The sequence below is a fragment of the Genypterus blacodes genome, unplaced genomic scaffold, assembly GCF_046128005.1.
Source record: "Genypterus blacodes isolate CSIRO-AG114 ecotype Tasmania unplaced genomic scaffold, CSIRO-AGI_Gbla_v1 ptg000337l_1, whole genome shotgun sequence".
NCBI lineage: Eukaryota > Metazoa > Chordata > Actinopteri > Ophidiiformes > Ophidiidae > Genypterus > Genypterus blacodes.
In genome coordinates, this window is record NW_027467122.1 from 430,001 (window position 1) to 452,500 (window position 22,500).

Below are 22,500 nucleotides of genomic sequence, written 5' to 3' on the forward strand. Positions count from 1 at the left end.
CACATGAACATTACACATCCTGGTTCTCTTTAAGGGTTAGGGTTAGGGTTCTCTTTCTCTCTCCTTTCTTTTCTCTCCCCTGTATGTACAACAATAATCCCCATCAGGAAATGTGTTACAGTTACACACATGGACACACAGTTATCCACCTCATGCACACGTGCATCACACATCCTTGTTCTCATTCATGTTTCTTTATTTGGGAAAGAATATTACATTACATCACATTACGGTCATTTAGCAGACACTTTTATCCAAAGTGACTTCCAATAAGTGCGTTCAACAAGGGTAGATAAAAGAAGGTGTGGAAGTGGCTGATTTGTTGTTTGTTTTGTAGATTGATTGATGTTCTCATATTTTTAAGAGCTCAGGTGGCAGATTCAGAGATTCAAATTCACTGAAAGTAAACCAGCAGCTGTGACTTTCGATTCCAGAGGATTTAGGTGGCGATAATACTTCCTGTGAGTAATTTCTGACACATTTCCACAAAATTCAGTCAGCAAGTTCCAGAAGGATTGTGATGGTCTTCAGATGTATTTAAACGATGTGTAGAGTTAAGACACCAGGCTTTGTGAAGCTGCTGAGGCTTGACGCCGACTGAAGAGCTGCTGTCTTTTCCGTTGAACTGCCTCACCTTCGCCCCCATCCCCACACAAGACATGCTGTTCCACTAACCCCTGCATCAAATTTCCATCCAGCAGAACAAACCCACAGCACCACAGTGTGACCTGCTGTGGTCCAGCTCTGCTTCAAATATGGAGCAGCAGACCTCAGACTCCCTCCCTTATTACTGAGAACTCTGCTGCACTTTGAAGCTGCAGCTCTCTTTCCTCCACGACAAACTCATCTGCCAATCATGAACATTATACAGTATCTACCTCCACCAAGGCCCAGTATCACCACTAGAATGTGCTGGGTTCTTCTCTGAGTCGTGTGTGCGTCTGTAGAGTGCAGTTTGCTACCACTTGACTCCACCTGTCAGAGTGTCTGGAGACTCTGATGCATGGAGTTTGTTACATGGAGTTATTAAGGGTAAGTCCTAGTCACATCTTGAATCCTTGAAGTCATAAATCCTTCAGTGTAGATCCAAGTTATAAGTCCAAACCTTCTTCAGCATTCAAGTTTGTCAAGTCTCAGCAAGTAACTCCAGGTCGACCCTTGTTTTTGTGATTTACGTGTGACTGAATAAAAGGTCTCAAGTCTGCTCTTCTGCTCACAGAGGCAACGATCTGCTGAACACGTCTGCTGTCAGAAACGTACATTAGTACCTTAAAGACAGATGTACCTCTGAGGTTTGGACAGCACATGTCCCTTCTGTCCTTCTGGATTCATGTCTTTTACCAGCTTTGCTCCCATAGACGTTGGAAAACTTGTTGTTCTTACAGTTGACACACTTGTCAGCCCATCACAAGTGAAGCAGAGCTGTTTTCTCAGGGTACGATTCCCTCTTGCCCCTCACAGGCATATAGTACCTCATCTCCTTCCAGAACCTAGAGGAAGGAGAGAGGGACGGAGATGAGGCAACATCCCCCTCACCTTTCTCCTCATCCTGTTTGCTTGTTATACATGTCCTCCGTCCTCGTCTCGTCCTCCGGTGCTTCCACCAACACACAGCACCCTGCTTCTTCCTCAGGTGCTGCACCGACTCTGGGAAGAGAGCCACCTGATCCGGGGTGACCTCCTCCATCTCCACCAAAACCACCTGTGAAGGAGATAAATGAGATCTTAACACAAGTGACCATGAGTTAGCAATAACATCAATAAGTAATGTTCCATCAACTACTGGGAGATTTGGCAGAAAGAATTGAAAACCAAATGCTGTAGTTTGAGGTGTGACAGGTCTGTGTTCTCTGACCTTCAGCAAGCCCTCCAGGAGCGCTCTGTGCATGGCTGAAACACGCTCCACATGCTGCCTGCCGTCTCCACGGCGTCCATCACTGCCGTCCTCAATCATCCTGTCACTGCTGTTATCAATGCTGTTCTCACTGCTCTTTGAGATGTTATTGTTATTACTACTGACGTTGCAATAGTACGTCAATAGTTTACTTCTAATCAGTCTTCAAGGTTCTGGCTAGTAAAAACTTGACTTCAGCTATAGTCTAAGAGAAGTTGAGGAAACCAGTCTTCAGATCCAAGTAAAATGTTTATTTGCAGCAAGGTACAAATGAAACAAGTGAGAGGAAAACCCCGGGGTTGCTCTGAATTGTGTCTCTTCGTCTTCTCCTTATATACTATTCTGGACCTGGGTTTTCCACGCCCCAGGTCCTTCCCCTTTATCCTCAACTTTTAGGTACTTGCCACTATTATACTTACTCGTTTGATCTTAATCGTGTAAAGCAGTCTTGCAGACCCTAAAAACAGTAATGGCATCGCCTCCCTTCCCCTTGGCCCTGATTCGCCTTTCTTGGGACTCTTCCTATTGGTTGGTCTGGGGCTGAATTTGTTAGTAATCTTCCCATCGCAGTGTTATTGTGTGCCCACTGTGTTACACAACCTTGAGCTAGTCTCAGTGTTATGTGTGTCCACTGTGCTACACAACCTTGAGCTATCCGTCAGCACCCATTCATTTTCACACAACAGGTGCAGCGGGCATCTATGAGACATCAGGCCGGGTATTCTCAACACATGTAGTTACAACTTCACCCTCTCAGTGCTACCCCACCTGTTGGTACATGCACTGTTGCTTAGAGCAATCATTCTCAACACTACCAGTGCTGCTGCTGCTGTGTTTCCTCGTGAAAGTGGAGGCAGTGTAAAGCAGGAGGAGGCAGCGGCTGGCCTGGATGTTCTCCTCCACTGAGTCCACCAACGCTGCAAGGATGAAAGATTAAGATTAAGATTCTTTATTGTCATGTTACGTGCCATTCACGATGAAATCACATGCAATTGAACATTTTCTTGGAAGGAAAGGGACACACTGGAGTTAGATTATTGTGATTGTTGTATAATAATGTGATTCACATAAGTGAGCTGCAGCCAGTGTTTTGCAGCGTGAGTTCAAGTCAAGCCTCGAGTCCTCAAAGGAAATTCCAAGTCCAATCTGGAGTCCTTGAGGGTAAATCTAAGTCTCCAGTCCTTGCAGGTGTGTTGAAGTCAAGTTTGAACCCTAACCCTAATCATTTGTGACACTATCTGCTTAATCCTTTGCTGGTGACCTAAATATGATGTTTTACTTTGATGAATAACATTGGAGGTAAATGCTGTGACTTTAACCTGTGATGAGATTAAGCTCAACACTGCAGCCTGAGCGTTCACTCACCCTCGCCAGGCAGGCAGTTGCGGCCGGCGATGAAGAGTTTGTATCCGCAGGTCTTTTCCAGCACCTCTGGGAGTGTGTGCAGAGCAAACATCTCCACTTCTTGGCTGAATCCAGCCCCACATGGCTGTGGATACACCACATAGGCATCATACAGCTTCCCATCCAAATCTGACACAGGAAGAGAAGAGTTCAGAGTTCAGGTGGCGTTCCCTCTGCTTTAGGATTATACTCAGTTTGGACTATCAACATGTTTCTGTCAATCATCTCAGGTCTGTAGTGCAGCACCTTCAAAACTACTTCTGATTCCCTCCACAGTATAAACAAAGAAAGAGCAGCACCAGGGACAGCAGAGATGAGATATGAGGGTATTAAACACATTCTGCCCTGCTTGATCAGCCTCTCCTCAGATCAGATCAGATGAGATGAGATGTCCCTACAAGCAACGTTCCCCTTTACACTTCATTTGATTCTTTGTTGATATCGCAGGTTTCAGATATTGCAGGTGTGAAGGTTTGGTGGTTGATAGCCTGAGTTGAGTTGAGTTTGTTTCCTCCTCAAGCTGATGTCAGTTATTACACACGTGCTGTGAAACATTACCTTTGTTTGTGTAGAGGACAGGAAACACTCTCCTGAAGCACAGCACTATGTCAACTTTGAAAAGATAAAAGAAGACGATGCTGACGATGAAGAGCAGCGTCAGACTGCCCAACACAGATCCAATGGGAATCATGAGGTTTGGATCTGGAGGTATGACAGATGATCACACATTTGAGTTAAGTTGAGGACACACTGATGGTGTACAGAAACAGTCTCAGAGGCGGACGGAGTACACAGCTTCATTACTTAAGTAAAAGTACAGATACCGCTTGTTAAATTTTACTCAAGTACAAGTAAAAGTACTACAGTCAGATGTTTACTTAAACAGTAAAAGTACTGAAGAACTTGTTTTTAAAAGTACTCAAGTACCAAGAGTACATTTTCTTAATATTGTATTATTACTGCCACAGTGCTTACCTTTACCTATAGAAACCTACTGGATGGAGTTTTTATAGAATCTTTAATGTTAATACCTTGAAGAATGTAACAAATTTAGAAAATAAAATCATTGATAAAAAAGTCATTTTCATATTTTTAAAATGTTACTTTATTCAACATTCCAACTTGCCCTGATGATTTAATTAATGACTTTATGGTTGAAAAAGACCAATCTAGGCCTTCAGGTAAAGTACACTTAAGACATCAGCAGTGGTGAAATGGGGATTATAGTATTCTTTGTGACGTTGTCATAGGAATAGCGTTCCCCCACTTAAATATGCATATATAAAGCCATATTCGGATGGGATTAGTTTGACGTGGGGTAAAATAATTTTACCTCAGGACGTCTGACTGCAATACAAATGACCAATTCGCACGGGATTAAGAAATCCCTGTATAATACCAGAAATGGGAGGGGTAACTTGATTTACGCACTGCTGTCACCAGCTGTCGCCATGAGCGTGTTACATTGCTTCCTTATATCGTGTTCAAAAGGAGGTTAATAATAGCAAAGAATAGGCATATAGGGACTTCTATACACGTTGATAATAATTAATGAAGACAAATATTACCCATCAACAGTGGTGGTAAAGTCTCGGCCTCTGATAAATTTGCCCTTCTTTTTTTTATCGGTGTTCGTATGTCCAGAACACTTCGGTTTTGCCCCGAAGTAGTCTGTAGTCTGCCACTACATTCGTCTTCCCTGATCGGTGTCGGATGATGAATTTGAAGGGCTGTAGCGAGAGGTACCATCGAGTGAGGCGGCTGTTATGGTCCTTCATCGAGTTGATCCAAGTGAGAGCTCTGTGGTCAGTCTCTAGATCAAACTCCCGTCCAAGCAAATAATACCGCAGGCTCTCCAGCGCCCACTTAATGGCCAGGCCCTCTTTTTCCACCGTGGAATACCTGGTCTCCCGTGGCAGGAGCTTGCGGCTTAGGTACAGAACTGGTCTTTCCTCCCCAGGGGCTCCTTGGGCTAGGACTGCCCCGAGGCCGACCGCGGATGCGTCCACTTGAACCAGAAATCTTCCACTGAAGTCTGGGCTCTTGAGGACAGGGGAAGAACACAGGTGGGCCTTCAAGGTGCTGAAGGCTTTTTCACAGTCGTCCGTCCAAGTGACCGGGTTCCTATGTTCCTTACTGGTCAGTGCTGTGAGTGGGGCTGCTATGGTAGCGAACTGGGACACGAACCGCCTATACCAACCAGCCAATCCCAGGAAGGACCGTACCTCCTTCTTGGTGCGAGGTCGAGGGCAGTTCTGGATAGCTGCCACCTTATCCACTTGTGGACGCACCTCTCCTCGTCCCAGTCGGTATCCCAAGTAGCTCGTCTCCCGCTGTGCCCACTCACACTTGGAGGGGTTGAGTGTCAAACCAGCATTCCGTATCCGACCCAGCACCAGAGCTAGGTGTTGCACATGCTCCTCCCATGTCTTACTGTAGATCACAACATCATCCAGGTAAGCTGCGCTGCAGCTGTCACACCCCTGGAGGACCCTGTCCATCAGTCTCTGGAAAGTGGCTGGTGCTCCATGTAGTCCAAAAGGCATCACTGTGAACTGGAAAAGTCCAGCTGGTGTTCGGAACGCCGTGTATGGCCGACAGGACTCCTTCAACGGCACCTGCCAGTATCCTTTACATAAATCAAGGGTGGTTATGTACCTGGCAGCTCCGATTTTCTCCAGTAAATCGTCGATTCTTGGCATCGGGTAAGCATCAAACTCAGAGATGGCGTTCAGCTTCCTGAAGTCGATGCATATACGGAGTGAGCCATCTTTCTTGAACACGATGACGACTGGGCTGCACCACTCGGAGTTGGAAGGCTGAATTACTCCCAGCTTCAGCATCTCCTCCACCTCCTGCTGCAGCTTTCCCACCAGCTGTTGTGAGACACGATAGGGGCGTTGGCGGATTGGTCGTCCATCCTTGAGGCGAACAACATGCTCGATAAGGGTGGTTTTTCCTGGGTTGGCCGCAAAAAGGGAACGAGCCTGCTGGAAAACCTGGAAAAGCTGTTCAGCTTTCTTCGCTGGAAGATGGGCCAACGCAGGAGTAGCCGTCCTCGTTTGTGTCGGTTCCGGCTCCATTTCCTCTTCCATGTCCACCTCCCTCACCAGCAGAACCTTTTCTGGAGCCTGGACTGGACGGTCTTTCCACTCTTTCAGCAGGTTGATGTGGTAGGTCTGTTTTGGGTTTTTCCTTTCCGGGTGATGGACCTCGTACGTGACCGGGCCCATCCTGCGGGTGATACTGTATGGCCCTTGCCACTTTGCCAATAGTTTGTGGTTGGACGAAGGGAGGAGCAGCAGGACTTTTTGGCCAGGCTGGAACTCCCTGTGGCGAGCCTGTTGATCATACCAGCGCTTCTGGCTCTTCTGGGCCTCACGCAGGTTGACCTCTGCCTCCTCCTGGTATTTTTCCAGCCGATTCCTCATGTCCAGCACAAACTGCACCACACTTCTATCACTTGGAGTGGTGCGAGGGGCCTCCCAGCTTTTCCGAAGCAAATCCAATGGCCCCTGTACATCCCAGCCATACAGCAGCTCGAAAGGCGAGAAACCTGTTGAGGCCTGGGGAACTTCTCTGTAGGCAAACAGTATAAATGGCAGCCAGCGGTCCCAGTCCTTGCCAGTGTCATCCACAAATTTTTTCAACATTTTCTTCAGGGTCTGGTTGAATCTTTCGACCAGTCCATCAGTCTGTGGGTGGTAAGGTGTAGTCTTAATGGCGGAGATGCCCAGTTGTTTATTGAATAATTGCATTAACCTTGAGGTGAAGTTGGTCCCCTGGTCCGTTAGGATCTCATCTGGTATCCCCACTCTGGAGAATAGTTGGACCAGCGCACGTAGCACAGTGGGAGCGGTGATGGTGCGCAGGGGGAAGGCCTCTGGGAAACGGGTGGCATAGTCACTCACAACCAAAATGTACTGGTGACCACTGCTGCTTCTCACCAGAGGGCCCACGATGTCCATGGCTATCCTGCGGAAGGGAGTGGAGATGACAGGCAGAGGCTGCAGGAATGCTCTGTCAGACCTGCGGGCAGTGCATGTTTTCTGACATGTGGGGCATGTTGCGCAATAGCTCTGAGTGTCTGTGTACATAGAGGGCCAAAAGAAACGTGAACTGATGCGAAGGTAGGTTTTGTGGCGGCCAAGGTGGCCGGCCCATGGGAGTGTGTGTGCCAGGTGCATAACAAGTGCTCTACAGCTAGCAGGGATAACTAGACGTTTGTGGCAATCATCAACTGTAAACAACACATCATCATCAAGAATGAACCTTGTCGTTCCCATACAAATCCCAGTTGTTTCTCCCACCACCTTAGCAAACAGCGGTTTTAACGTTTCATCCTCCCTCTGCAACACAGAAATATTATCAGGTACCTCCCACATTTTATCAGACATTACACCCCTTTTCCCAGGTTCAGTTGGCCATAGCTGCTTTTCAAAGCGGCGTTGGCGACGAGATTTTCTTGGCCCCTTCGTGCCACCCTCACACAGACTGATGTCCAGGTCTGGGAGTGGTTGGACGCCAGCTTTCGCCATGGCACGAGTGACCACAGGACAAGACACATTCACCTCCCCTTTGTCCCCAGAGTCAGTTTCTGTCGGCAGGTTCTTTCCCTGTAGTAAGCCCATGAGTACCGGTAAATCCCACCCCAGGATGGCATCGACCGGCAAATGTTTTACCACCCCAACAGTCAACAAATATGGCTGGTTATCAATGGTCACAGTAATGTCCGCTTTGGGATACGGATGCTTATCTCCATGTACACACAAAACGTCCGTTTGCCTGCTATAATCCACACTGCCAAACGGCACCAGACTTTGCTTAATTAGCGACATGAAACTACCGGTGTCCAACAGTGCGGTAACTTGCTGGCCATTAACATTCACAGTTTTATATCGTTGCAGTCTTTCTTCCTCACCCCCGGTGAGCCCCATCTCCGGCCGCGGTGCATAACATGCGCCCGTGACCTTCCCTCTTCGTATGGGACACACAGATGCTTTGTGCCCTGACTGCTGGCAATAGAAACAAACAAGGTCCTTACCAAATGCTCTTGGGTTTGGGGCAGTGCTGGTGTTACCTCGCAGCTCCTGGCTGCTCTCCGTCCTTGTAGGTCTCCGCTGGGGTGGCTGGGGCGTCGGTCGGTGTGCTGTGGTGCTGGAGCGTATGCCTGGTCCTCCTCTCCGCGCGTTGAGGTACTGCAGAGCCAGCTTAGCCGCTGTGAGCCCGTCCGATGGCTCATGCTCCTTTACCCAGGTCCTTGCCTCAAAAGGAAGCACCCGAAGTAGTTGCTCCAAAATGATGGTCTCGCCGACTTCCTCCTTGCTGTGTTGCTCCGGGCGGACCCAGCGCCGGTAGAGGCCCTTAAGGCGGTGGTACGTCTCAGTCGGGTTCTCGCCAGGCAGCACTGTATTTGCCCGGAACTGCTGCCGATAAGTCTCTGGTGAAATGTCAAATTTGGTCAGTAGTGCTGCTTTCAAGTCACTATAACAGTGGGCTCTCTCTTCATCCATTGCGGTATAGGCCTCCAATGCCTTACCCGACAGCAGTGGCACGAGTCGGCATGCCCACTCCCTCTCTGGCCATTGCCATGTCTTGCCAATACGCTCAAAGCGTAACAAATAGTTTTCAATGTCCTCACCCACCTGATACTGGGGAATTCTCGGCTCAGAAACGTGTCTCCATTCTGGCCTTGGAGTTTCAGGGGTTGGCAGTTCCAATCTGGGACTGCTTGCCGTCATGGTGCTAGGTGTCGGCTGGGCGGCATATCGAGGCGACTCGACAGTCACAGGAAGAGAAGCCCTCAAGCCTCGGATCTCCCCCAACAGACCCTCCTCTCTCCCTTGCTGTGCCACCAAGAAGTCCTTCATCATTGTCAGCAGTTCTCCACCTGCCGAGACTGGAGCCCTGGGAGCTGCGGAGGCCATCCCAGACCCAGCTTCTCGATCGTCCTCCTCTGACGATACCGATGACGATGCCACCGTGTCCCACCCTGGGTCTGCCGGCTCATCCTGCTTTCGCCGCTGAGACCGCAGTCCGGCGCGCTGCCTTGGGGTGCGGGTTACCTTCCGACTCGCCATCCCACTTCTGACACCATATGTCGCAGGGTTCCACCTCTAACCTCCACAAAACACCAGGCGTAGTCGGAAGATAGCGTTGTGGTTCTTTTATTTCCAGCCTCCAAGGTGCAAAAGATACAAAAGAAAAATGCACAGTACTGCCAAACAAAAAATACCTTACAAAACAGGTTTCACACTCTAAGGAAAAGAAAAAAAGGAGTTCCTCAATAACTCCAACAGGTTTCCAATGTTTCCCAAAAACTAAACTTGACTCATTATAAAGCACGTCACTGTTACCTTCGGTGTAACCCAACCACGACTGCCCGCTCCCAGGCTGAGGCAGTCTCCTTTTATTTCCATAGCCCCTCCCACTAGGCTTTAAACAATTTCTTAAATCAATTAACCCAATTTCTACTCACAAAAACAGCAGTCACAGTTACCTTAACCTCAAATATAATTTACACAAATTATCCCTACTATCTCTCATTCTACAGAAATGAAAAGCAGGTCATTTGTAACTCAAAGAATGGATTCTGCAAACAAAAACAAATAATTCCCTTTCACGTCACCGTGCAAGGGCGTGAAACAATCCCATTTAAACCAAGCAAATGTGACGCCTCTGGTTGGCCAACCCACTCCGGCTGGGACATCGCGGAGCGAGCGCGCAGCGCATCTCAAGCCGCATGGTGCGTAAATGTAGGTTGCGATCACCAGTGTGCCGCTTTGGTTGCTGTGAAATTGTAACGGGGTTATTCAAACTGAGGGAGAACGGATAGGAGGGAGGGCGAAAGTGCGTGTGTGCATGTGTGCGTGTGTGCGCTGACCAGAGTCATTGTCGGGGCCGCGCTGGCACAGTGCCGCTCCGTCACAGTCACCATCTAGTGTCTATTTAACTCCTTGGATGTTGGATGTGTTCTTCTGTTGTCTCTTTGTGCTCTTTTGTTCATAGCTGTGGTCTCTTTAAGGAGGTCTGACATGTCAGTTATAACACACGTGCTGTTACCTTTGTTTGTGTAGAGGACAGGAAACACTCTCCTGAAGCACAGCACTATGTCAACTTTGAAACGATAAAAGAAGACGATGCTGACGATGAAGAGCAGCGTCAGACTGCCCAACACAGATCCAATGGGAATCATGAGGTTTGGATCTGGAGGTATGACAGATGATCACACATTTGAGTTAAGTTGAGGACACACTGATGGTGTACAGAAACAGTCTCAGAGGCGGACGGAGTACACAGCTTCATTACTTAAGTAAAAGTACAGATACCGCTTGTTAAATTTTACTCAAGTACAAGTAAAAGTACTACAGTCAGATGTTTACTTAAACAGTAAAAGTACCTAAGTACTTGTTTTTAAAAGTACTCAAGTACCAAGAGTACATTTTCTAAATATTGTATTATTACTGCCACAGTGCTTACCTTTACCTATAGAAACCTACTGGATGGAGTTTTTATAGAATCTTTTATGTTAATACCTTGAAGAATGTAACAAATTTAGAAAATAAAATCATTGACAAAAAAGTCATTTTCATATTTTTAAAATGTTACTTTATTCAACATTCCAACTTGCTCTGATGATTTAATTAATGACTTTATGGTTGAAAAAGACCAATCTAGGCCTTCAGGTAAAGTACACTTGAGACATCAGCAGTGGTGAAATGGGGATTATAGTATTCTTTGTGACGTTGTCATAGGAATAGCGTTCCCCCACTTAAATATGCATATATAAAGCCATATTCGGATGGGATTAGTTTGACGTGGGGTAAAATAATTTTACCTCAGGACGTCTGACTGCAATACAAATGACCAATTCGCACGGGATTAAGAAATCCCTGTATAATACCAGAAATGGGAGGGGTAATTTGATTTACGCACTGCTGTCACCAGCTGTCGCCATGAGCGTGTTACATTGCTTCCTTATATCGTGTTCAAAAGGAGGTTAATAATAGCAAAGAATAGGCATATAGGGACTTCTATACACGTTGATAATAATTAATGAAGACAAATATTACCCATCAACAGTGGTGGTAAAGTCTCGGCCTCTGATAAATTTGCCCTTCTTTTTTTTATCGGTGTTCGTATGTCCAGAACACTTCGGTTTTGCCCCAGGCTATTATATTTCGACTGCCATCTGAGGTCGTTTTTCCGAACCGTTTTACAGAAGGTAAAAGTCCCCGTAATTTTTTCTGACATTCTCCGGAATAATTGCTGTCCAACTGAATCTGACCATGGAGTTCATGGTAGGAAAACTGAAGGTGATCGCTGATAGGCTGTCCCTGTGAGTGGCACCTGTACAATCCAATCACGTTTGAGAAGGAAACAACAAAATACTGAATCCACAGGGTTTCCCCGCTTCTTTTTTTTTTATAGAAAAAGTAACGAGTACTCATGGTTATGGATAGAAATGTAGCGGAGTAAAAAGAATGATATTTGCCTTCAAATGTACTTGAGTAAAAGTCATAAGTACTCCCCCAACATGATACTCGAGATCGGATCCCTACAAAGTGTACTTAAGTACAGTACTCAAGTAAATGTACTCCGTTACTGTCCGCCTCTGAACAGTCTACATCTCCCAGATGTTGGTACCTGCTGGTAGCAGAGTGAAGTAACCCTCTGGGAATCCTCGGTCACTGTACGCTCGACACGTGTAGTTTATGTAGAAGTCCTCTTCCTTCAGCTCAGTAAACACCAGCTGACGCTCCATGAACACACCTCTGATGGGAGATTCCTGCCTCCATGAGCTGAAGGAGGAAAGGTAAAAACAGCAGCTTTACATGTGTTCTGCTGATGGTAAGGACAGATTCAAGTCATCTTCAGTATTTTTCCTCATTTTGCCAGGAAAGAAATCACAAAGAAGCTAATAGATGGGAAAGAGACTTGAGGTCTATAGAGGAAAAATACTTGGAGTCTTCTTCATTGGTTTATTATAATTGGTATTTGCTGGAGTAGCAGATAGAAGAGCATGAAACAAAGGGAGAGGTGAGGGTGCTGACCTGAGATTTGAGGTGAACACGGGCTCAGAATGGTCCTGCCGGATGAATCCCTCTTTATCCAACCAGAAGATGTCAACATGTGGCGTCCCCACGCACGGCACGAACACCTGACACCTCTTACTGAAGCTGGAACCTAAACACACACAAACACCAACATCACTCTCAGACTGACCCTTATTTATTTCTCCCACTGCAGTGAGTCTGAGCTGATTAGAAGACACGAGCACAATACAGATGGAGCGATGGAGACTCACCCAGCTGAGCCTTGATGATTTCATTGGCCGGCTCATGTACTTGTGGAACCAGAGTGTATTCCTCTGAAAGGAAGCGTGAAGTATTAGCGCTTGCATATCAAATACAACATGTCACAGTGACAATACAGTCAGAAATACTGGAGTCAGTTATCTTTGCTTCCACCTGGTGGCGCCAAAGTTTACATTTAGCTTGGGAACATTAGAAGTGAGCATATTCCACTGCTGTATGTGCTTAGACAACAACATGAGCTCCCACTGTCTGGGGTGTGTTGTCCCATGCTGACCTTTGATCCATGTATCTATGGTCTCTGACACAGATCCCCTGGCTCCGTCCAAGGTGAAGGTCAGAGTGCAGGTGTAGGAGCCGCCGTCGTCAGGATGAACCCCAACAACCTTCAATTTGGTCTGATCCAAGTATGTAAATTTGTCTGTTCCATCCTCCAGAGGTTCACAGCCCTGAAAGTGCAAAGCATGGGTCAGACCTGAAAAAGGCATCAGAACACTGGGGCGTGTGTGTTTACAGATGTGATCACACACATTTCTCTGTTTGCCTATTGGTTTGGTTCTGTCTGTCGGGCCGGGTCAGATTTGGACACAGATTTGATGGACTTTGATTGGGTTCAGAATCAAAATATTCTGGTTTGTTATTCAGGCCACATAGTTGGGCTGGAGGAGGCCAAGGAGAGAAGGGAGAGAAGGGGGCTACTTTGTTTAACCATGTTCCTCTGTGGTATGATGGTGGAAAATCACATCATAGACTGAACCTTCCTCTCGCCCAATGAATGTTCCCCCAAACCTACATGGAATCAGCAGGTATAGGGGATGGATGGATGGATGGTTGGATGGATGGATGGATGATGGATGCCTCACCCTGTACCACTGGATGGAGAAAGCCACATTGTAGCTGTTGAGTTTGTTGATATAGTCCTTCAGAGGGCAGGACAGGAGGTCGTGGACTCCGTTGGTGAGCTCCTGTCCGGCTTTCCTGGGCCTGCCACACTCTCCAGGGGCCGGCGGCTCCACTACCAGCTCGGTGGCCTGCCTGTAGCAGCGGGAGGGAGTCCTGCCAGAGAACAAACAACAGTAAACAACTCAATCATCCTCAGCTGCTAAAGGAAATATAATGGTGATGATTTGAGTTGAGTTATGGACACAATTTACCTCAGGATGGTGACATAAACTCCACCGTCCTGCAGCTCTAAATTAAGAAACCACAGGGTCTCCTCCTGAATCAGGACCCGTCCGGTCTGGTTGCTGAGCTCTTGGCCCGTCCTGTTGTACCAGCTGATGTTGTAGGGGACGCTGGTGAAGTTGAAGACGTCAGGAGACAACAGTGTGCTGTTCAGCATGGCCATATCACCAGGAACAGAGTAGACCCTCTCAAACTGCAGCTGGTAGTCGGTACATTTCTCTGAAACACACAAGACATTTTGACAAGTTGCCTAACAAACATGAAGCTTGGTTTTTATTTACTCTCTCCTCTTGTTCTGTTGTGTCTTTTGTAAAGATTCATTATGTGGCTCTTCATCATCACCTTGAATGTCTCAGATGGGTCCAATCAGAAAACATCTCCTGTGTCATTTGTTCTCATAATCAACTTCAACTGCATTGTCATTGGATTCAGACATACACAAGTATCCACAAGAGGGCAGTACAGTGCTGCCGTACAGATCGATGGCAGCGGTTCAGGTTTGACTTGACAACAACAGGGATTTAATCTATTTATTGCAAAATGACACAAAACAAGGTTGAACAAGTTGTGCAACACGTGCAGCAGATAAAGAAAGAGAGAGAGAGAGAGAGAGAAAGAGACAGAGAGAGAAAGAGAGAGAGATAGATAGATAGATAGATAGATAGATAGATAGATAGATAGATGATAGATAGATAGATAGATAGATAGATAGATAGATAGATAGATAGATGTGCTCACCCTGTACTGATCCTCCAAACAGTCCGAGGAGGAGCAGGAAACTTCCCAGTGTGATTCTTGGTCCCATGGCTAAAAATAACCACAGAGGAAACGTACGAACAAAGTGATTCAACAAGACGGAGTGATAATGAAGGACATGTTCCCAAACATGAGAATCAGGAGACAACGTACAGGAGCAAATTTATCCAGTACAAGAGTGAGACCACAAGGGTTTGAAGAGCAAACAGCTTCTCCTTCTCCTCTCCACCCGCACATGTGCCTGCTTCTGCGTCTGCTTTACCTCTCTCTCTCTCTCTCTCTCTCTCTCTCTCTCTCTCTCCCTCTCTCTCTCTCTCTCTCTCTCTCTCTCTCTCTCTCTCTCAAACAGGCTCAGGCAGAGATGACAAACGCTCTGGTGGTTTGTACGTCATGAAGCTTTGTTCAACGCTTCAGACTCGAAAGGCTTCCAGGCATTCCTAAGCTCTTCCTAACATTCCTGAGGGAGAGTGATTCATCTCACACAGACTCTGCTGCTTTGGTGTTGCACATCTCTTGCTCAGCCTGCAGGTTCTTCAACCTGAGCTCATGACCTGCTGAGGCCATGCGTTGGAGGCAGTGGCTCAGTGGGTAGTGCTTCTGCTTGGGAACCGGAGGGTTGCCGGTTCGAGCCCCTGCTGAGGTGCCCCTGAGCAAGGCAAGAAACCCTCAATTGCTCCCCGCTCTGCGAAGGGTGGTAATGTAATGTAAGTCGCTTCTGATAAAAGCGTCTGCCAAATGATCGTAGTGTGTGGACTGTGAGCATGTTTAACCTTCTCACATCTGCCATTTCACATCTTTCATACTTTTATGGAACACACAGGTCACCTTTCAGTCTGACTCAGGATACAAAGGAATTATGATCCCATGATGTGCTACCAAGCAAACCAGGCCTCCTTAGTGTTCCTGCTCAGCCTGAGTCATATCAGTGACTCATTCAGAGCAGAAACAGAAACACAACAGGAACACGCCTCAGGTCCCCTGAAGACTCTCTTTGAGTTTCCTCCTCCTCTTCCTTCTCCATGAAGTCGCTCTACGTGATGATCCGATCCGAGGGACGCAGGATGCCGTTAACCTGCGAGAAACCTGTACAGACGGCTAGGAGCAAGTGTGGAGGAGCCTCACAGCCTGAGACCCGGATGGAACATGGAGCCAGAACGTTCCTCCTGCTTCCGAGCAGGCTGAGGGATCCACGGGTCGCATGGTGAACAGGTGAGGAGCTGCACTGATGCACCTGGTGGCTGCAGCAGGTAAGAGATGTGCTTCAAATAATCAACTAATGAATCCAATTTAAATTTCCTAACACACTCGCCACTACGCAAAGTGTTTGACAAAGCAGCAGGAAAATAGAATGGAAAAAGTAGATATAAAATAAAACAGAAGAACACAAGAGCCATAACATCTGTAACAAACACATCCACACTCATGCTCTCGCTACATGTTGGTCTGATGTCTCAGCAGGGACCTTAGCTACATGTACCTGAGCAGGTGACTAGGTGAGAAGGTGACTAGGTGACGCTGTCAGACTGTTTACAGAGTTGCAGTGTTTCAGTCAGATGGTCAGATGATGAATATTGGTAATTGTTTTTTTAGCTCTAATGCAACAATCTCAGGTCTGTTTTCAACTTCACTCGTGTCCTCACTCGTGTCCTCACTCGTGTCCTCACTCCACAGATCCTTTTCTTAGACGCTGTATTAGTAATAATAATAATTACTTGAACTAATTTGATAATACTTTAACCACGGCCACTTTCACCAGAGAGCATTAGGGCCTAAACGTGGAGAACAGACGGTATAGAAAGAGAGGAAAGAGGCGGTCAGAGGGGAACGTGTAGATGTTTGCTGCAGTAACACGTCGTGCTGTGGTTTCAGGCCGAGGCTACAGAATTTAGCAGACACACAAAGTCCTCTGAGAGAGACGCTGGGAAACGACAAACAATACAGGTGTGAAATGAGACTGATACTGTGTGTGTGTGTGTGTGTGTGTCTGTCTATGTCTACTCTTCCTCGACAGGCGTGAAATGATCACAAATCCGTTAAGAAGCACGTCTAGCACTGTGAAATGCTGCCCCTTGTGGTGGTGCTGTTCTATCACACCGGTCAAAGCAGCTTCTGGCCTGTTCTGCATGCCGGGCCACTCTGGACACCGGGCCACTCTGCATGCTGGCTACGACGCTGTATTGCGATTTCTCCTCATTCAGCGTGTCACAGGTGGGATTTTGAACCAAATCAGACGTGGGCGGCAGAGTGCAACGGAACTGAGTCACGGCACAGAGGCACGTCTTCCCCCAGACTGGGCTGCTTTGTAACAGGTTTAGCAGTGTCTCCTCACCCACTGACCTGTCTGTCTCTCATCCTGTCTCACTCTCTCCGCCCTACAGTCTAGCAGCAGCTGGAGTTGAGGGACAAACGCCTGCTTCTGTAACCTTGAACCTTCCAGCTCTGTGGCAGTGTTCAGGTTAGAGTCTTTGTATGGTGAGGAGAAGCCAGACACATGCATGCAGACAGGGACGACGTCTCCAAATGTCCATATGGACACGCAGGAGACAGGACAGAGCTACAGCAGCAGAGACTGAATGTTTGCAGCACATTTAGGATCGATGGGGCAGTTTGCTCTGGAGTCACGCTGGGATAACATCAACATAAAGGTCAAAGGTCACCTGCATGTTGTCCCAGGGCTGATAGGACTCTGTGTGTTATCTACTGAGTTATTTTGATTTGATTTATGACTTACAGTTAATCTGAGCTTGTTTCCGGTGCTGGAAAACGCTGACGAGGCAGAAAGCAGGAGGCAGCTGTTGGGAAACAGACGGAACAAATGTGTGTGTGTGTGTGTGTGTGTGTGTGTGTGTGTGTGTGTGTGTGTGTGTGTGTGTGTGTGTGTGTGTGTGTGTTTGTGTTTGATTTCAACAAACTGACAGAGAGGAAGGATAGTCCAGTCCCGTGTTTGCACTGAGCTCATGGTGCAAAAGTGCTCGTCCGTCTGTCAACACAGAGTAATGAAGTGTGATGGGAGGTTCAAGGCCTCGCACACACAAACACACAAACACACACACACACACACACACCTCTACCCCTGCTCTTCCCAACGCTCCTGAATAACAGCACTTATGACTCACAGGTCAAACATAGAGGTAGTAAAGTTACACGGCCACCATTAGACTGAAAGTCTTCTTCTCTGGATCATGTGCAGCGTGTCCACCAGACAACAAGACAGAAACAGACAGACAGACAGACAGACAGACAGAGATCCCTGTGACCTGTAACCATGTGGCTCAGGAGCATCACCTGCTCACGTGTGCGACCGCTCAGTCACGCCCAACAAAGACCTCAGGAATACGCTGAGGCGACGGAGGAGCGTCGTGCCAGGAAAGGAAGCGGAGCGAAGGAGAGGAAGAGGAAGCGACTCCGAAGCGACGTTAGAGAACTGAATCCTGCTGCTGCACGTGAGCGAGCGCGGCCCAAAGTGTGGACGCTCAGGACGCCACGCTGGAACACTGAAGTTAAAGTTACAAATTGATCAACATTGATCATTTAGCGTAGCAACGACTGTGGGGATGAAGTACGCTCATCTGGATGACAGGGGACTGATGGAGATCAGTGAAGCATCCTCATGTTGCATCATCTTTAACTCTGTGTGGGAAAATATTTGATATAGAGAAACGGAAACAACGATAAAGAATAAAGGAGGGGATTTTATCCATATGATCTTTCTCTCTCTCTCTCTGTTTCACTCTCTCTCTGTTTCACTCCCTCTCTCTGTTTCACTCTCTCTCTGTTTCACGCTCTCTCTCTCTCTCTCTGTTTCACTCTCTCTCTTTCTGTCTCACTCTCTCCCTCTCTCTCGCTGTCTCACTCTGTCTCTCTCATCCTTTTTCTCTCTTTCTCCCCCTCTCTCCCTCTCTCCTTCCCCTACTCTCTCTCCCTCTCTCTCTCTTTCTCTCTCTCTCTCCCCCTCTCTCCCTCTCTCTGAGACGACCCGGAATATCAATATCAAGCTGTCAATCAGAGTGTGGCGACGGAGAAGCAGCGATACGTTTAGTCCGTGGGAAGTTGAAGATCAGAACGTGAGTGAAGTCAAGTGTTCTCACTCAGTGGGAGACGGGACGCAAACCCGCCTGAATTTCCCAGTAACTTGCGGTCGGATGCTGTTCAGCTGCAGAGAAGTAAACTAGGTGTGTGTGGGGGGGGGGGGCTGTTTCCTCACACACGCACACACACACACACACACACACAGTATTATGAAGAGTTCCTCTCTTAGCATTTGGACACTTTAGTCTCGTTACATTTGGATTTCTGTTTAAACATATTCCAACCTAATTATGAAATATTTCACCTTTTTGTTCCTCAAAATCTTTGTTTTTTCTTTTTTTTGAATGTCTTTGTTTCAGCAGCACCTGATCAGATATCACTGCAGGTCTGAATCCACCAACCAGAACCAGAACCAGAAGTCCAGCTCTAACCCTTCTAAACACACTCTGCAGCTCTGCAACAACACAAACAAGAGCAGACATGAAGCCACATCTGTCCATCTGGGACTTCAACCCACAACCAGCAGGGTCTCTCTCTCCTGCCTGACTTCAGATGGATCAAAGAACAGGAGCCATGAGTTTGTACCATGTGAGATCTCCAGCCTCTCAGGGCAGGAAGTGTGTGTTCTTGTGGTTAGAGCCACAGCTCTGTAGACATAAATCTAAACTAACACCCTGGTCAAAGTGCAATCAGACCATGAGAGAGAAAGTCTTCATGTCCGCTGAAGCTTCAATCAATACTCTGTCTGATGCTGATTTCAGGAAGCTTCCTTTATGGTAAAAAGTGAAATAAAGAGACTCACCAGAGAGAGAGAGGGAGAGGGAGCGGGCGGGCGAGCGAGCGAGCAGCACAGAGCCGGCTGACAGACGGAGTGAGGACCAGAGCGTTCAGCAGGCAGAGCTAACAGAGCAAAGATGACCTTTCACCCCTGCAGGAGGAGGCTGGCAGCTCAGCCAATGACTCAACGTGACTCAACAAAGCTGTTCCCCTTCCCCAAGAGCACACACACACACACACACACACACACACACACACACACACACACACACACACACACACGCACTCACACACACGTGTTATCAGTTGCTCAGTTTATTATCAGGTTCATTCAGAAGTGCAGAACTCCTACTGCAACAACAACAAGCTCACTATGCAACGCTGGCAAAGTGTTTATGTGGCTATGAAGGAATCCTCTAGGAATCCGTTAGAATGACCTGACATCGTGTTCTGAATGAGATGGAGTATTTGTGAGAAGCTGCAGTCATGTGTCTGCAGTGTGTGAAGCTCTGCGGCGTGTGTTGGGTTACGATCAGGAGCTCTGCAGCCCAGATGTTTCAGTCCAGGTGTTCTGGTTGTGGAACACAGTGGAACAGTAGAATCCTCCAGACTCAGGATCCATTCCAGTTCTCACCTCATCAGTTCATCTCCACAGCTTCACACACGTGTTGTGGTTTCTTTTCTCGTTCCTTGGAGGGAAATTTCCTCCGAGATGTTTTCCCTGCCTGCCGCCCGCCTGTCGTTCTGTGTAGTTCCCCCCCTCCCCACACACACACACACACACACACACACACAGAGGCACACTTGCAGCTCTGTGTCATCTGCAGATGGAGATCCTTCTCTGCTTCATACAGTCGCTCTGTGGAAAGCGTGCGCTCTCTTCACCGCCGCAGAACCGTCGCTCGTCTCATTTCAGGCGTGAGAGAAAGTTTCGACCACATGCTATTTTTCCCTTGGCGGCTCGTGAAACCTTCACTGTGGTTAAGACTCAACTGATGAACACGAGACGGGAGCTTCAGGTTTGTGTCTGTGGCTTTTCTGATAAGAGCTTCTGTCTCAGGAAACACAACACCTGTGTGTGTGTGTGTGTGTGTGTGTGTGTGTGTGTGTATGTGTGTGTGAGAGAGAGACTGACATGTACCATGTTCATCTAGCAGCTCTCAGATAGATCAGACAGAGGCTTCAGGACTGCAGCTGATCCTCTTTGTTTACGTTGTTGAGCTCAGGTCCCAGCCGTCTCCCTGAGCCCCAGTGGATACAGAGTTTAACAACACATATGTTGTAATACACATGTATGCAGATATGTTGTGTGTTTGTAGGGGTGTGTGGGGGTTTTTAAGAGCGTTTTTTTGGGCTGGACGTTTCCAATAAGTGAGCTCAGCCTGAGTGAGCTCAGCCTGAGTGAGCTCACATGAAAGTTATTTGAAAGAAATTACTTTTTGCAGATTTTCCCAAATACCCCCAAGTACAGAGGAGGAGGAGGAAGGGGGAGGACGTCACACTGACACACAGACTCTGATCCAAACACAGCTGGAACACAAGATCCTTTAAAACAGGACTTACCAGCCTGATGTTCTCGTCGCTCAGCTCACATAAAAAGCCTGTGGAAACTTCTTCTCCTTCTTTTCTTCTTCTTCTTCTTCTGAGAGGAGTGAGTGAGTGAGTGGAAGAGCTGAGTGGAAGAAAGCGTGAAAAAGTTGTCCTATACCTGTCTTTCTGTATGTTAATGTTGTTTTGTTCTCCGTGTGTTTGTTCTTTGTCTCACTTTAGTCTGTTGGTGGTTTGGGGCTTTGTGTTTTGCGTCTGCTAGCAAGCGGGGCTAGCTAGCATGACTGCGGGGTTTGACAAGCTGACACGCCGGCATGGCGTCAAGCTGTGTCCGGTTGTTGGTTGCACGGTGGAGGACTGTAGTTTAGCGGTGGGGGCACTGGTGGGTTACGACAGCGTGAAGTCCGCCTCACGCATGAATAACGCGGTGGTGATCTTCTTAGAGAGCGTGGAGAAGGTGGACCAGGTGGTGGGGCACGGGGTGGAGATTCATGGAGTCTTCACTCCCGTCCTGGCTCTTGCTAACCCCGCAAAAAGAGTGGTAGTTTCTAACGTCCCCCCGTTCCTGAGCAACGAGGCTCTGGAGAAGGAGCTAAGCCGACACGGCCAGCTCCACTCCCCCGTCACAATGATCCCCCTCGGCTGCAGGTCCCCCTTGTTGAGGCACGTTGTGTCTTTTAGGAGACAAGTGTTTATGACTTTGAACGACAACCGAGAGGAGCTCAACCTGGTGTTGAGGTTTAAAATTGAAAACTTTTTGTACACTGTTCATGTAACGACTGACGGCATGAAGTGTTTCGGGTGTGGGAGAGAGGGGCACCAGGTGCGATCGTGCCCGGGGAGAGCGGGGGAGGGCCGGCAGGCTGAGGCTCCAGACGCCGCCGGAGCAGAAGCTCCGGTCACCGCCGGAGCGGAAGCGACGGCCGCTGGCGGAGCAGAGGCTCCGGCCACCGCCGGAGCGGAAGCCCCGGTCGAGGCGCTGGCCGCCGAACCATCGACCCCCCCGGCTGAACCGACGCCCTCCGCGGCAGCATCAACGCCGCCCCAGACCGACGCACACACGGACGGACAGAGCACCGGAGCTGCTAAAGAGGCAACTAGACAGAACGTCGGAGATGACAGACAGAGCACCGGAGATGAGGGTCCATCAAGTGGACATGTGGAGATCGAGGGCGCTGGGCAGCAGGCAGCAGATGGAGCAGAGGAGATGGAGGAGGACCAGGCCCCCCCCAGTACTCCTCTGAAAAGAAAACCCACCGTCTCTCCTGAAGGTTCCAAGGGCAAGAAAACAAGTGCCAAGAGAGTCAAAGAGGCTAAGGTACAGAGGGAAGACAGCGCAGGGCCAGAGGAGGAAGTGAAGACAAGAAGTCCGTCGTCATATGACGAAAATGAATATAGTTTGGCTAATGTGAAGATGTTTTTGGACGTAACTAAAGGTATGAGGAATGTAAAAGTGGAAGGCTTCTTCTCTGACAAAGAAGATTTTCTATATGCTCTTCAAATGTTTCTGGATGACGACGATGTTGTGAGAGGAGGCTTCACTCGGCCGGAATACTACAGGGTAAAGAAGTACATCACTAAACTGGGGAAGGA

The 22,500-nt window shown here is 47.9% G+C and overlaps 3 protein-coding genes and 1 long non-coding RNA gene across 9 annotated transcripts in view; 1 reads left to right on the forward strand and 3 right to left on the reverse strand.

Moving 5' to 3' along the window:
- The window catches only part of LOC142988590 (interleukin-1 receptor type 2-like), a 3,799-nt gene extending 1,845 nt beyond the window's left edge, over nucleotides 1–1,954 (reverse strand). Inside the window, exons 1-3 of the mRNA XM_076137789.1 lie at nucleotides 1,856–1,954; nucleotides 1,613–1,702; nucleotides 1,473–1,490 (exon numbers count right to left, since the gene is read on the reverse strand). Coding sequence (XP_075993904.1) covers nucleotides 1,473–1,490; nucleotides 1,613–1,702; nucleotides 1,856–1,954 — 207 coding nt within the window. The remainder of the gene's footprint in view (nucleotides 1–1,472; nucleotides 1,491–1,612; nucleotides 1,703–1,855) is intronic.
- Nucleotides 1,955–2,638: 684 nt separating this feature from the next.
- LOC142988606 (interleukin-1 receptor type 1-like) lies at nucleotides 2,639–4,330 on the reverse strand. 2 transcript variants are annotated; one of them, XM_076137825.1, is made up of 4 exons: nucleotides 4,274–4,330; nucleotides 3,857–4,000; nucleotides 3,260–3,427; nucleotides 2,639–2,811 (listed from the first exon to the last, which is right to left on the reverse strand). In XM_076137825.1, exons 2-4 carry the CDS (start codon nucleotides 3,987–3,989, stop codon nucleotides 2,654–2,656), a joined length of 459 nt encoding a protein of 152 aa, XP_075993940.1. In that variant the 5' UTR covers nucleotides 3,990–4,000; nucleotides 4,274–4,330; the 3' UTR covers nucleotides 2,639–2,653. The 2 variants fall into 2 exon arrangements, with proteins under 2 accessions (XP_075993940.1, XP_075993939.1); XM_076137824.1 differs by lacking the exon at nucleotides 4,274–4,330 and having other exon boundaries at nucleotides 3,857–4,054.
- A 5,530-nt stretch (nucleotides 4,331–9,860) lies between these two features.
- On the reverse strand, nucleotides 9,861–19,459 carry LOC142988603 (interleukin-1 receptor type 2-like). Of its 5 annotated transcripts, none has more exons than XM_076137820.1 (9): nucleotides 19,385–19,459; nucleotides 14,536–14,604; nucleotides 13,767–14,016; nucleotides 13,476–13,668; nucleotides 12,890–13,061; nucleotides 12,606–12,668; nucleotides 12,352–12,484; nucleotides 11,945–12,099; nucleotides 9,861–10,504 (listed from the first exon to the last, which is right to left on the reverse strand). In XM_076137820.1, exons 2-9 carry the CDS (start codon nucleotides 14,600–14,602, stop codon nucleotides 10,236–10,238), a joined length of 1,302 nt encoding a protein of 433 aa, XP_075993935.1. In that variant the 5' UTR covers nucleotides 14,603–14,604; nucleotides 19,385–19,459; the 3' UTR covers nucleotides 9,861–10,235. The 5 variants fall into 5 exon arrangements, with proteins under 5 accessions (XP_075993935.1, XP_075993931.1, XP_075993934.1 ...); XM_076137816.1 differs by lacking the exon at nucleotides 19,385–19,459 and adding an exon at nucleotides 18,887–19,210 and having other exon boundaries at nucleotides 9,864–10,504; XM_076137819.1 differs by lacking the exon at nucleotides 19,385–19,459 and adding an exon at nucleotides 17,285–17,462 and having other exon boundaries at nucleotides 9,864–10,504.
- The window catches only part of LOC142988608 (uncharacterized), a 19,107-nt gene continuing 11,703 nt past the window's right edge, over nucleotides 15,097–22,500 (forward strand). Inside the window, exon 1 of the long non-coding RNA XR_012960616.1 lies at nucleotides 15,097–15,316. This is a non-coding gene — a long non-coding RNA (uncharacterized LOC142988608). The remainder of the gene's footprint in view (nucleotides 15,317–22,500) is intronic.

Bases quoted from the DNA above. Each gene is read 5' to 3' on its own strand.
- LOC142988606 (XM_076137825.1), bottom strand. From the start codon at position 3,989: ATGATTCCCATTGGATCTGTGTTGGGCAGTCTGACGCTGCTCTTCATC. The intron at 3,428-3,856 runs GTAATGTTTCAC...TTCCTGTGTCAG, and splicing joins TGTCCTCTACACAAACAAAG to ATTTGGATGGGAAGCTGTAT. The intron at 2,812-3,259 runs GTGAGTGAACGC...TCATCCTTGCAG, and splicing joins CAACTGCCTGCCTGGCGAGG to CGTTGGTGGACTCAGTGGAG.
- LOC142988603 (XM_076137816.1), bottom strand. From the start codon at position 19,082: ATGGACAGATGTGGCTTCATGTCTGCTCTTGTTTGTGTTGTTGCAGAG. The intron at 13,062-13,475 runs GTGAGGCATCCA...TTGCACTTTCAG, and splicing joins TCTCCATCCAGTGGTACAGG to GGCTGTGAACCTCTGGAGGA. The intron at 12,485-12,605 runs GTGAGTCTCCAT...GTGTGTGTTTAG, and splicing joins AATCATCAAGGCTCAGCTGG to GTTCCAGCTTCAGTAAGAGG.